Source organism: Nerophis ophidion, linkage group LG03 (assembly GCF_033978795.1).
Source record: "Nerophis ophidion isolate RoL-2023_Sa linkage group LG03, RoL_Noph_v1.0, whole genome shotgun sequence".
Lineage (NCBI taxonomy): Eukaryota > Metazoa > Chordata > Actinopteri > Syngnathiformes > Syngnathidae > Nerophis > Nerophis ophidion.
Genome location: NC_084613.1, coordinates 44,578,234 through 44,593,100, shown reverse-complemented (window position 1 = coordinate 44,593,100; position 14,867 = coordinate 44,578,234). Strand labels below are relative to the sequence as shown.

Sequence of the window (14,867 nt, the reverse complement as noted above, 5' to 3'; positions counted from 1 at the left end):
TTTACCACATTTTAATGTATGTGTAGATAGAACCACGTTACAAGTGACCAGCAATTAAGAGTTACTCAGCAAGTAGATTAATAACAGTTTTGAGAAAATAATACAACAAGAAATTAAGTAATATATTACCGCATACGTCAGCATCTACAAAGGTTTGTAAATTAGGAGCTTTTGTAACCAGTTTTGAAACGGTTCTGTTATAATTTGTATGCCAAATAACATGGTATATCATGATACATATTGTTATTGCAAAAGGGTGCAAAATATATTGCAGTATCAATTTAAGCCATGTCGCCCATCCGTAGGGCGGATACAGGAATATATTAATAGAGTTTGAGTCATTATGGCATCAACGGAAGGGTCCACCGCCCAAACCCACCGTCTGTCATCCTCCATGAACCAGGAAGTAGCCCGCGAACTAACAGATGGGTATTTTTTTTCCGACTACGGTAATAATTTTGGTGGAGGTTTGTGCTGATTCTGGTCATATGAAGTCATAAGGGAGTCCTGAGGATTTTGCGCATTACCGCTTTTTTGTGACAAAATGCAGAAAATGGGATGAATGTCGGAAAGAGGTACAATTCCTCAGCATAAGCCTAATAATTCATGTGCAAATGTCTCAACATGGACTAAAGCACACCCAAAACACACACCATCACACAAACACACAAGGCAGGTCTTGAGATAAGGCTGAGAAGTGGTAATTGTGGTCTCCATTACAGTAAACGCTGCTCTCCCTGTGTAAACCACACTAAATTACATCCAGATGGGAGATTAAAGTCTGCTGAGTAGACGGCTGCCCCGAGCGCCACCGCTCCACCTTCTCTGCTGGAGGAAGTAGAAATCCATATTTCCTGATTGCGACTGTCCCCCAGGGCCGGGACATTACAACTGCAGAGGAATACCACAACATTGCCACTCCTTTTGGCTTGTAGGTCACTGTGCAGGGATCTCAGCCGGATGAGATGCGGAAGGAAAACGAGGCACTTACAAAGTACGTAACGGTTATGCAGTTGTTTTAAAAGCCGCTGATAAAGAAAATGTGATGTCATCATGACACAAGAAGAAGGAAAAGGACTCCATCTGTACAAACACAGACACACATGCGTGTTACACAGATGGTTCCACTCAAGTACCGTTTTGTTCCGAGTGGAAAGGAAGCACCTGTGCTAGTATTGCTACATCTGGAAGTTCATGTTCTTGCTACACAGGGTCTATAATTACATTTTCACAGCAGTTATTTTTTATTTTTTGGCCCATAAACAAATTAACTGTGGTCTGCCTATTGGTCACACCTGGTTTACAAAGTGTTACCAAACAACGTAGGCGTGTCTCCAGGGTCTGTGGTCTGAGCAGCATCGCTAGTCATGACTGCCATGCTGCACGCTTCCACACCTCACTTGTACGGCAGTGGTAATGCACACTCCCCAGGCTTTTCGAGATGCCCTGCATGTCTGGATGAGTGAATGCATGATGCAAGACGGATTGATTGAAACCTTTAGTAGATTGCACAGACTTCCCGTCCTTCACGTTTAATGCGTACTGTGTAGTAATTCGGTACAATTATGTATCAAAAAGGTTCCATCCTGAAAAATGCAAATATGAATACATTTATAGTTGCATTCCCAGTATCTAGAGAGGTCTGAATACTGGCTAAATATAGCAAGGAAGTCCCAAAGTTTGCAAAACTGAAACCTCTTGCTATGTCTTCTTATTCTCTGGCAGACCAAGGTGCATAGGAGTTGTGTTAAGAAGCATATGGCCACTTAAAAGGAAGTGCCACATGTAAATGTATTTGTGTATGGTAAACACTGATGAGAGTGCAGAATCAAGATTTTGTTTGCAATGTGATTCCGCATGCTCGTATTAGTTTTTAAGTGCCATGTGTCAGTGTTACATAGTGGTTATGTTTGTACGATTTTCAGACTCAACTCTTGCTTCAAACTTTCGAGGACATCTTTTTCCCTGTTACTGGTCGGCACAGAAAGTCTACAGCAAACCTAGTTTACACTTATTGACACAACTTAGGTCAGGAATTGAACCCATGCTCTCTTCCATGGACGGCAAAAATAATCATTACTCCAAAAGATATTAAACTGGCTAAATGTATAAACACAATTCATAAGTCATGAATTATTTCCGAAGATTTATTTTTCCTTAGAGGGCACCAACTTTCTAAAGTTATTGATAGTGATTTGAAAAATTAGCTACTAACATTTGGCAACTCTTTTGCAGGCTGCAACATGATTTAACCTGAGATACTGCCAGATTGTAGCATGTGCTTTATTTATATGCACAAGTTAGGGCTGGGCGATATATCGATATACTTGATATAATGCGTGTTTGTCTTTGTGCGATATAGAGAATAAATGATAAATAAATTATAAATGGGTTGTACTTGTATAGCGCTTTTCTACCTTCAAAGTACTCAAAGCGCTTTGACACTACTTCCACATTTACCCATTCACACACACATATCGAGGGAGCTGCCATGCAAGGCACTAACCAGCACCCATCAGGAGCAAGGGTGAAGTGTTTTGCTCAGGACACAACGGACGTGACAAGGTCTGTACTAGGTGGGGCTTGAACCAGGGACCCTCGGGTTGCGCACGGCCACTCTCCCACTGCGCCACGGCCACTCTCCCACTGCGACACGCCGTCCCTGACTATATTGTGATATTCAAGTATACGTTCTCACGCAGTTGCTTTTAGCTGCTGGCATTACACTACAGGCTCTCTGCACTCTTTCTTATCTGCCCTTCTCACAGACAGCAAGCGCACCTTCATAGATATGTCACATACTGTCACGTGATACGTCACATACGTATACGCCCTTCGGAGCAGAGAGGTAGCAGCATGGCTAACGTTAGCTGTGATGCTAGCAGAGTGGTAATACGAGAGAAAGAAGGTGCGAATCTGGTAACAAACGAAGGAAGAATTAATTCCCCAGAAAAACAGCATGGGTCCATCGTCTGGCAGTGGTTTGGCTTCAAGTGGGAATATGTCGAACAGACAACCGTAATTTGTCAAGTGTGGGGCAAAAGCGTTGCTATAAAAAGTAGCATTACTGCTAATATGTAGCATCATTTGAAAAGTCAACTGCTAGAGAATGAAGAGTGATTACTCCGCATGTCCACATCTCCATTCGGTGCAACACGCCCGCACCAACAAAATGCCGAGGAAAACATTTCCAGACCTACATTGTATGAAAAAAATAGTGATTTTTTTTCAGTTGTTATTTCCTTCTCTCCATGAAGGCTTAAAATGAGCATATATTAATGCAGTATGAAGAAGAATGTTTTAACGTAGCCACATATGTATCAAGTGTTAATTCAAGGCTGAGGCAAAATATTGAGATGTATATCGTGTATCGCGATATGGCCTAAAAATATTGCGATATTAAAAAAAAGGCCATATCGCCCAGCCCTAGCACAAGTGTCAATCATAGGAACAGGAAAGCATAGAGTGCTAAGGCAAAGATAATAAAAAGTGAATGCTGGTTACATCATTACCCACATTTACCTTTATTAGTGATAAGCTGACCAGGAAGTTGTTGTTCTAGAAATTGGCCAGGACAGTTCCGATGACAAGAAATCTAAGTAAACAAACTCTCCCAATGAAAATGGAATAAACAGCAGAGCCAATAAAAATCGACTAGCGGAAATTTTGTTGGTCATGTCATGAGTTCTTATGCCGTCTTGTTGCTAGGCAGAGTTCATAGGGCTCAGCCATAGCTGCTACAGCATCTTGAGAACCAATGTCCTCTGCAGTGGACGTTTGGTTGTGGTTTATTCTGTTCTTGTCAGAGCTTGACAAAAATAGCCCTGTTGTGCATGGTTGTTCATGTTGGTTCTCAAGAGGCTTTATAAGTCAAGCCTTGCAACTGCTCTGTACAAAACACAAATATGGGAAACATAAAAATCTGTGAATGTATCAAGTACACATTTAACTAAATGTTTCCTATAACTGAAAATAACTCAACTACAAATAGTGCGTGCATATAATAGATTAGATTAGATTGCAAGAAATGTATTGATCTTTGGTCATGTGTCTTTGGGGAAATAAAGAACATTAACTAAAGAAGCGTAATACATTTGACTCTCAAATCTGATATATGATATACAAAGTGATATACAAAAGCAAGAACAACTGTATCGTATGTTTAAATTGATAATATTCAAATAGTGCTTTTTTGCAGCAACTAATGTTCACCTTTATCTTGTGGTAAGTGTATGTTTATAGAATGATAGTAGTGGTTTTGCAAGTGATGACAATTACCCGGCATTATTAATATCACACATTTCTGGGAAGAAAACCCTTCTGACGCAAGCAAGACAGACATTTAGTCCTTCCGAGAGACATTTAGTCAGCCAGAGGATGGCGTGGCAGTCCCGTTCATGTCTGATTTATGTAATACACACTGACAAAGAAATAAATATTCTCAGTAAGATGTTAAAATACTTTATAGTTGCTGTCAATCTTTGTAGTGTGGGTATTAAGATCAGGTTGGGCCCTGGATTTTTTTTTTCATTTGTGTTTTCATTATAAGCAGGTGGTGAGCTGAATAGCAGGATTAGTAAAGATGTGCTGACTACTCGGCATCACTCACTCTAATCCAAACTGCTGCAGTGTCTCTGGTTCCATACGTCGAATATAATGCGTCTTTGAAAGGAACCTTTTGGCAGACTTATTACTTTTGGCACAGTTGTGATACATTGACTTACTCCTTAAATGATAAAAAATTTAGTGTTTCCCATACAATAATTGTTTTGTTGTCATCGCTCACAAAACAGGAATGGAGCATGTCGTTACAACTCTGAGGCTTAAAGTACCTCATCAGGTCTGCCAGAGAATGAGAAGACATAGCATGTGAAACCACTGTTACCAACTTAGCGACTTTAATAAAACCCCTCTACACATTCTTTTTCATATAAAGGGACAAGCGACAATTCCGGTGAAGACACTTTTGACTCTGACATGAACGCAATTTAAAATTAGACACATAGAAGCAACAGGAAAGTGCTTCGCATTTCATGTTTTGTACTCAAAATTATAAATAATAATTAATGATAAATGGGTTGTACTTTTATAGCGCTTTCCTACCTTCAAGGTACTCAAAGCGCTTTGACACTACTTCCACATTTACCCATTCACACACACATTCGCACACTGATGTAAGGCCATGTAAGGCGCTAACCAGCACCCATCAGGAGCAAGGGTGAAGTGTCTTGCTCAGGACACAACGGACATTACGTGGTTGGTACTAGGTGGGGATTGAACCAGGACATCATCTAAAAAATGTTGTGGAAATATAGAAATAATACATAAGAATAATATTTCTATAAAACTAGAAAAAAAAATCATAGAAGATAAAAATGTGAATGCAGAATTGTACAACCCTACATAGTGTGAACTACATCACAAACCCAAAGCAGAACAGTCAACCAGAAAAATTAATCTTAATGCCTTGACTCTGACTCAGACCGCATGTACAGTATATAAATATACTTGCTGCGTTTTTCTCTTTTTCTTGCTTTGAACAAAGAGAGCACAGTCTACCAAGTCAAATTTGTATGAGTTAAACATACGAGGCCGATAAAATGGCTTGTAAATAAACGGCTCGCAACTTTTGTTCTCTTAATTTATTTCGAAGAGCTGTTCAAAAGTTTTGACTCGTTTGTCAGCATCACATCTCTAACTTGTTGATGCCTTAGGAGTTGTGATGACAGCCAAGTGCTTTAAGCTCATTGGCTAGCGTTGCTCTCAATCTGTGGGGAAGAGTGGCCACTGGTTTAAGCCCTGCATGTTCAGGGTTGGACTAAGCTATGCATGTAAGACAAAAAACGTTTTATATAAAATGTATTTAAAGTAGAGCTGTCAGAAATGGTTAACTTGTGTGACTAATCAAAACACATTAATCAGGTATAAACTCAAACTGTGGTATGTGGGCTCTAACTCGGGGTAAGCCAAATAATTACTTGATTAAAGTACTGTGTTTTATGCTCCTATATTCAAACACAGTGTCACTGTTCAAACTATGTGTAATGTTACAGTGGCCAAAAATATCAAATATACCGGTAAAGTAAAACCAACTGCCTAGTTTTTAATGACTACTTAGGCCTACTATACTACTGGATTTTAACTTTGGTCCTTCTGGTGGTACTTGGAGGTAAAAAAAAAAATTGTATGTACTGTACAGCCGAGTGTGAAGTGACCGGAATGAGAATCAGCAACTCCAAGTCCGAGTCCATGGTTCTCGCCCGGAAAAGGGTGGAGTGCCATCTCCACGTTGGGGAGGAGACCCTGCTCCAAGTGGAGGAGTTCAAGTACCTAGGAGTCTAGTTCACGAGTGGGGGAAGAGTGGGTCGTGAGATCGACAGGCGGATCGGTGTAGCGTCTTCAGTAATGCGGACGTTGTACCGATCCGTTGTGGTGAAGAAGGAGCTGAGCCGGAAGGCAAAGCTCTCAATTTACCGGTCGATCTACGTTCCCATCCTCGCCTATGGTCATGAGCTTTGGGTCATGACCGAAAGGATAAGATCACGGGTACAAGAGGCTGAAATTAGTTTCCTCCGCCGTGTGGCGGGGCTCTCCCTTAGAGATAGGGTGAGAAGCTCTGCCATCCGGGAGGAACTCAAAGTAAAGCCGCTGCTCCTCCACAACGAGAGTAGCCAGATCAGGTGGCTCGGGCATCTGGTCAGGATGCCACCCGAACGCCTCTCTAGGGAGGCGTTTGGGGCACGTCCAACCGGTAAGAGGCCACGGGGAAGACCCAGGACACGTTGGGAAGACTATGTCTCCCGGCTGGCCTGGGAACGCCTCGGGATCCCCCGGGAAGAGCTAGACGAAGTGGATGGGGAGAGGGAAGTCTGGGCTTCCCTGCTTAGGCTGCTGCCCCCGCGACCCGACCTCGGATAAGCGGAAGAAGGTGGATGGATGTACTGTAATAATGTTCGGATTGCTTGTATGTATTTCTGATTGTCCTATGATGGCAGATGCTAAGAATTTGACGAAAAGGAATCATAGTTTCAAATAAAAGAAGCGTGGTTTGTCAATTGCTCAATGGACGGTGCATGTCAAAGTTAAATGATTATAACACATTAAAAACAATGTTTGCCGGCGTTATTTGACACATTTGAAAGGTGTTTTCATGCAGCCTTACCTGTGCAGGTGAGAGCAGCAGATAAAGAGCCACAGCAGCCTCGACCAACAAGCCCAGTTTCATGTTGGATGATGGGTCCACGTCAAAAGCAATCCAGGACGAAGAAGGTGATCCGGGTGAAGTAAGGCAAGGACGGCGACGTCAAGCAGATGCCGCGCGCGGCTCATTCATAAGTCTAATAATAAATGGGGAGGTCTCGTGGATGTAGAATTGTTTTTAACTGCACGTGAACCGGGTAGATCCGCACGAAGTTTAGCCTTGACAAAATATGTCAATGACGAACGAATGGTTTAAAAAAAGGAGTAAAATGAGCCTTCAAGCCACAAAAATCAGCCGCCAAGAGTCCATCCTGCCACATAAATACACACTTGTCTCTAATTGGCCCTCACTACCTTTTTCTACAACTCAACACTTGTAGCCCCTCCCCTTCCTGACAACACCCCCCCCCCCCCCTCTTACCCATTTTTTCTGGCTCCACATGATGAGCTATGCAATAGCAACATATCAGATGCTGTAGGTGCTGATCTTTATTTCTGATCTCCAGACTACACAGCAGGTGATTTACGCAGGCTGAGTGCATGTGCAAGAGGAGGAAAGGGGGGCAGGTAAACATTTAGAGAGCCTCTTTGATGACCCATGGCTCCGGGATGCTCAGTGAATTTGTGCTTCAGAGACAGAGAAAAAAAAGTGGGGGGTGGATTCCATTACTGTTGACACTTTGAGTTAATCTTCTCTGTTTGCAGAAACCTTGGAAGGAAAAGGATTCCTTGTGGGCTTCCATGCATTCCTTGACCAGGGCCGGACTCGATGTAGTTTCCAGAGTTGTTGTACAGAACATGCTCTCCAAACATCTTACAAAGTGGCCGGACGAGCTGCCGGGAAAACAATCAGCACCGAGGAGACATTTTCTCTAATTACGCTGTCGAGAGCAGGGGTTTCAAACTCAATTTACCTTCAGGGGAGATCGAGGAGGGGCCACCTCAAGTGCAGTGGTGCCTCGGTTAACAAAGACCTATGATGATTTCCGTCTTTTCTGACTCACTCATGTTAATTAGTGCCAACGCATCAAATCAGAAGGTTCATGCATTTTGGCACAGTCTTGCACACAGTTTTGGATGCCTTTTGTAAAAGTGTTTTGCAGGCATTAAGTAAAGCTATCGGCAAAAGACAGAGGAGCTTTGTACGAGGCCAACTGAGTTGGAGGTATGATTGAAGCATCACTTTAATCCTATCTTGGCAAACACACAATAACAATAACATGTGGGGAAATGAATGCTGTTGAAACAGCTTTTTTTACGCAGCTCTGAGCATGTGCAGGTATACCTGATGTTATGACCGGGCGAATCTATATTCTGTTCACGGTTTCCCCGAGATGGCAGTGTGGGCATGGTCTGGGTGTGGTCACCATGCCGTCATTGTATAATTTGCATAATTTGCTATTGTTTTATGATATTTTTATTAAAAAGTCTAACAAAAACTATACATTTAAAAAAAATCTGTGTTATTAATTTATTTCAGATGTATCAAAGTTACGTCCAGAATCCAGTGTATTGTTTACTTCATCACAACATCCGGTTTTGGCAGAGCTCTTTCGGTGTTTAAAGTCAAAGTCAAAATGTGCATCATGTCAATAGTGCACAAATAACGGCCCATATATATTCATTCATACTCTAATGACATGCTGGTGTTAATGTTTTATGTATTTGTGGTTTTGATCTGATGTTCATTTTTCCCCATGATCACAAACACACCATCTGTGAATGAAAGAGGATTGGCGGAGAATGAGGAAGGGTTGTTGTGTGACTGGGGAAGCACGGATATGAAAGTGTCGTTGTGTCTTGTACAGCCCTTTGAGACACTCGTGATTTAGGGCTATATAAGTAAACATTGATTGATAATATTGGCAATAAGAGTAAAAAATAGCGTATCGTGACTTCTTCTGGAGACAACAATACATTATATTAATTGTATTTGTGTTCACATAAAAAAAACTTATTTTAAAGATGTGGCGGCTATGATTTTGTCCAGGCGGTGCACCTCGATCAGTTACATTAAGGGAAAGCCTGGTGTTTATAAAGTTTACTTTCAGCGACTTGTCCAGGGTGTACCCCGCCTTCCGCCCGATTGTAGCTGAGATAGGCGCCAGCGACCCCGAAAGGGAATAAGCGGTAGAAAATGTATGTATGTATGTATGTGTCTGGAAAAAAAGAGCAGTGATGTTCGTCTTTAAAATATATATTTAAACAGTGTACAGGGGCAAGGTTTCTTTTGCAATTTAAAGGGATCACCTCCACAATCGAACATCTTGCAGACATACATAGAAAAAAGAATCTAAATGTGACTGTGGAGCAAAATTTACACCAAAAAATATCACTATATTTTATGCAGACCACAGGTGTCAAACTCAAGGCCTGGGGGACAGTCATGGCCCGCCTTTTTGATTGATTGATTGATACTTTTATTAGTAGATTGCACAGTCCGTACAATTGACCACTAAATGGTAACACCCGAATAAGTTTTTCAACTTGTTTAAGTCGGGATCCACGTTAATCAATTCATGGTACAAATATATACTATCAACATAATACAGTCATCACACAAGTTAATCATCATAGTATGTACATTGAATTATTTACATAATTTACAACCCGGGGGGGTGGGATGAGGAGCTTTGGTTGATATCAGTACTTCAGTCATCAACAATTGCATCAACAGAGAAATGTGGACATTGAAACAGTGTAGGTCTTATTTAGTAGGATATGTACAGCCAGCAGAGAAACTAGTGATTTCAGATGGCATAAGAACAAGTATATACATTAGAAATACATTTGAGATGCTTATAATCCGGGGAGATGGGATGTGAATGGAGGAGGGTATTAGTAAAGTGTTGAAGTTGCCTGGAGGTGATGTTTTAGAGCGGTTTTGAAGGAGGATAGAGATGCACTTACTTTTACACCTGTTGGGAGTGCATTCCACATTGATGTGACATAGAAAGAGAATGAGTTAAGACATTTGTTAGATCGGAATTTGGGTTTAACGTGGTTTGTGGAGCTCCCCCTGGTGTTGTGGTTATGGCGGTCATTTACGTTAAGGAGGTAGTTTGACATGTACTTCGGTATCAAGGAGGTGTAGCGGATTTTATAGATTAGGCTCAGTGCAAATTGTTTTACTCTGTCCTCCACCCTGAGCCAGCCCACATTGGAGAAGTGGGTTGGATTGAGGTGTGATCTGGGGTGGAGGTCTAAAAGTAACCGGACTAGCTTATTCTGGGATGTTTGGAGTCTAGATTTGAGGGTTTTGGAGGTGCTGGGGTAAGCGTAATCGAAGAAGGGTTGAATGAGAGTTCCCGCTAGAATCCTCAAGGTGCTTATGTGGACCAGAGAGGAGATTCTGTAGAGGAATCTCGTTCTTTGGTTGATCTTTTTGATTACCTTGGTTGCCATTTTATCACAGGAAAGATTAGCCTCTAGAATGGAACCTTCCTGGTGATAACAATGTCACCCACTTTTATAGTGAAGTCACTGACTTTCTTAAGTTTGATATGGGACCCAAATAGGATGGATTCCGTTTTACCTAAGTGTATGGATAGCTTGTCGTCGGCGAGCCAGGTGCCTCATCATTTTATGTTGCCCGCGAAAGCCTTTATGTTGCCCGCGAAAGCCTGGAAATAAAATGTGTCAATAAAGCACGCCACTGTTCTTAGTGTAAAGCTTTAATATCGAATCATATCATACTTGCCAACCTTGAGACCTCCGATTTCGGGAGGTGGGGGGTGGGGTCATGGTTGGGGGTGGGGCGGAGGCATGGTTGGGGGCGTGGTTGGGGCGGGGGCGTGGTTAAGAGGGGAGGAGTATAATTCACCAACTCGAGTATTTCATATATATTTCATATGTATATATATACACATATATATATATATATATATATATATATATATATATATATATATGTATATATATATATATGTATATATGTGTATGTATATATATATATATATATATGTATATATATATATGTATGAAATACTTGACTTTCAATGAATTCTAGCTATATATATATTTATTTTATGATATGTATGTAAATAAAAGAATTAGTTGAATTTCCGATGGCACCCATCAAATACAAAAAACAAAAACACAGTTGTTCTAGTAACTGTACTGTGCTTCCTGGTTACAAAAACAACAACAACAACACTTACCTTTTACTGTTTGAGTAACCTTTGTTCTTCCATTTGCATACTGGCGAGAGATCTCTGAATCCGGGAAAATATCCCTCACGGATTTGTTGTAGACATCCGCAATGGAGAACGGGATGTTGCTTCCAGCTATCAGCATAGCCATCTTTGTCTCAGCATAAGTTACACCATCGGGTCTCCATTTTGCGAGGTGGCCCATAATACTGGGTTGTGAACGATGCTGCGCTGCGGACGCTTTGTGCTTCGCTGACCGTTCATGACTGAGTATATCCGTTCGGCCATCGTGTTCAATGGAGAAGTCTGTTCGACAAAATTTACAGGCAACATGCCCCTTCCCCCTCAAACTCTCCTGGATAAAGTGAAACTCTTTTTTCCATTCGTTTTGGAACTTGCAAGCGTAGTTCTTCATTTTGCTCGTCGACGGTGTAATATATTGGGTTGGAGTCAATAACCATGCGACGTGATGAAGTTACATCTCTTTACGGTGGGCTTCAGAACAGACTCCCTAATGCATATGTTCCTTGACTGCACTTAAATGTAGAATATATGTAGAGTATATTTATATTATTCATATATTATATATCCATCCATCTATCCATTTTCTACCGCTTATTCCCTTTGGGGTCGCGGGGGGCGCTGGTGCCTATCTCAGCTACAATCGGGCGGAAGGCGGTGTACACCCTGGACAAGTTCATATATTATATATTATGTATTATATAATATATTGAATATATTATATTATTTATTATTATCATTGTTTATTGTGAGCAAACTGTGGTGCTGAATTTCCCCCAAGAATCAATAAAGTACATTCTATTCTATTCTATGTACAGTAGATGGCAGTATTGTCCTGTATAAGAGGGTCACAACATTGCTGAGTCAGGTCCGCATGGAGCTGGAGGGGGCGTGGCCTCCAACGCCGCCTGAATTTCGGGAGATTTTCGGGAGAAAATTTGTCCCGGTAGGTTTTCGGGAGAGGCGTTGAATTTCGTGAGTCTCCCGGAAAATCCGGGAGGGTTGGCAAGTATGGTTCATGTACCAATATTGTATTATTATTTACGGAATTACAATTTTTTCGGAAAAAAATTTAAATAAATGCTGAATACTAGAATATCTGCTTGTCACCTTCACTTATGATTTCAAAGAAAGTTATTTATCTGTTTGTATGTAAAACATTTATTAATCAAATGCATAGGCAACGGTGTAATATTATTATAAAGCGATATACATTGATATTCAAATACATTCATTGTAGGCAAGCATAACGGTGATGTGGCCCTTAATAAAAACAAGTTTGACACACCTGATCTAGACCACAAGGAAATGTGTTAATAAAATATCATAGGTACTCTTTAGAGTTATTTTCAGATGAAGATTAATTTTTGCTAAAAATATTGGCCTGTTTTTTTTGTGTTTTTGTTACAGTCCAATATTTCCTGTTATAAACTTTTGCATATAAACTTTATGCATTGACATCATCGCTTGTTTATTCAGCCATCTTGAATCACACGGCCAACACCAATTCTTAGGATACACTCCGGTCCTGTAAAATACATTCAATCCAACGTGCCAAAACAAAAAAGAAGCTACTTGCTACGGACAAACTGTCCTAGAACTTTTTTTAATAACATTTAATTTTAATAACAAGCCATGGGAATAAAGACAGTTTTGAGTGCCAAACAGTGAGATCTACCGTCAAATTCCAAAAGAAAATCATTGATATAGTTAGCGTTGGAGTGGCCCATCTCACTTCGATATTGACGAAGCCCGCATCACCAATAAATACCATCCTAACAACAAGAAAAGAGCAACTGAAGGAGGATAATGTTGTAAACTGAGTGAAGATGTTGACAAAACAAGGACCGAACACGGTTTAAAAGTTGTTTGGAAAATGGCCACCTCTCCCCTCCCCTTTCCTTGCTGTGTTTATATCTGCAAGAGTGTTCAATGAAGGTAAAAAATAATGTTAAATATTAATTTGGCTCTGTATTTAGCAGTTTTAGTTATTTGGCTTTGTTTATATTCATGGTAAAGCTGTAACTTTTTTATAGTACAAGTGTTTTCTGTGAACATTTTTCAGTTTGGAACCTATTATTTGGATTTACATTGTTTCCTATGGGACAAATTGTATTTTTTGGTTAAGGACGTCACTTCCGTAAAGTATTACCGACATTATAATGTGATGACATCAGAATCACAATTTAACCACGTGAATAAACTTGTCAACAACGGTACTTCTGCCAGCAAGTTTTGCGAAACTTGTTTAAAATGTAGTGAAAGCTATGACGTTTGGAGTTAACATACTCATGAATATCATTCCCCATAGTAATGGTAGTAGTATCAATTAATCAATCAAAACTTTATTTATACAGCATTTTTCATACACACGCAAGTTGCAACACAAAATGATTTACACTTATTCAAAAGGGGAACACGCATTAACAGCACCATGGGAAAAAAAAGACTCAATTCAATTATTAGCCTGAGCCTATGGTCCCGGAGTCTTGAGACTCCCGCTATAGAGCTGGTCTGATAAAGCAATGGTCCCCAACCACCGGTCCGTAATGCATTTGCTACCTATAAATAACCACATTTTCTTCATCTTAACATTCGTCTGGCCCAAGCTGTTTCATAAATTTTAAATGAAACTCCTGATAGGAAGTCGCTGTTTGTTATATGTGTTGTATCTTTGTTACAGGGGACAATGCACATTAATGAACATATACAATGTAAAAGTGCCATGTGGCATGTAACCAAAGGCTAATTTCCATCTGCAGTCCCTGGCAGGTTGTTGGTATATACAACAAGGTCCTTAAAAGTTAACTTAGACAGCACAAACATCAGACATAAACAGTACAGTAAAATACACAGACTCAGATATAATAATTAAAATGTAATAAAATGGAGACTTTTAAAAAACAGTAGGTTGCCGCATGACCTCAGCTCATGACAGCTAAAGAAGGACATCTCTATAGTAGGAGAAGTGCTATAGTACTAAAGTGCAAGTGTGCTAAATTGTTGCTTATATTAGGTGTGCTCAACGAAGAAAATAAACATCTCCTTTGGCTTAGCAAGTTCATGTGCTGGTGTTATTGCACATAGCCTTATTGCACAAGTGGTTTGCATTAACAGATTTGTTTATGCATGGAAGTTTTCAACAACAAAAAACATACATACTGTAAGTGTATCTATGTATGAGATATTGCACAAAAGAAAAACCACAAATAAATAACCACACATTGGTGACTCAGTCTGTGTGCTTTTTTAAATTGAGAACGGTTCCAAAAGAATCCACCAGGGGGCCAAATTAAGTTGTGAGTGCCAGTACATTAAATAAAGAAGGTGAGAAACTCTACTGAATTTAAGAATGACCTCATAGCAAAGTACATAGATGGCGTCTGTGTGGTTTCCCCCCCTAAATGCTCATCCCTGTCTTCACCAAAAATAGTTTCCAATAAAGGGTAAAATGATGTTCAATGTACATTTATCCATTTTATCCATCATTAAAAT

The 14,867-nt window shown here is 40.3% G+C and overlaps 1 protein-coding gene across 1 annotated transcript in view; it reads right to left on the bottom strand.

Moving 5' to 3' along the window:
- pgfb (placental growth factor b) overlaps nt 1-7,564 on the bottom strand; it is a 53,148-nt gene extending 45,584 nt beyond the window's left edge. The window contains exon 1 of the mRNA XM_061893719.1: nt 7,163-7,564. Within this exon, the coding sequence (XP_061749703.1) occupies nt 7,163-7,225 (63 nt within the window). The 5' untranslated portion in view covers nt 7,226-7,564. The remainder of the gene's footprint in view (nt 1-7,162) is intronic.
- Between the last annotated feature and the right edge of the window lie 7,303 nt (nt 7,565-14,867).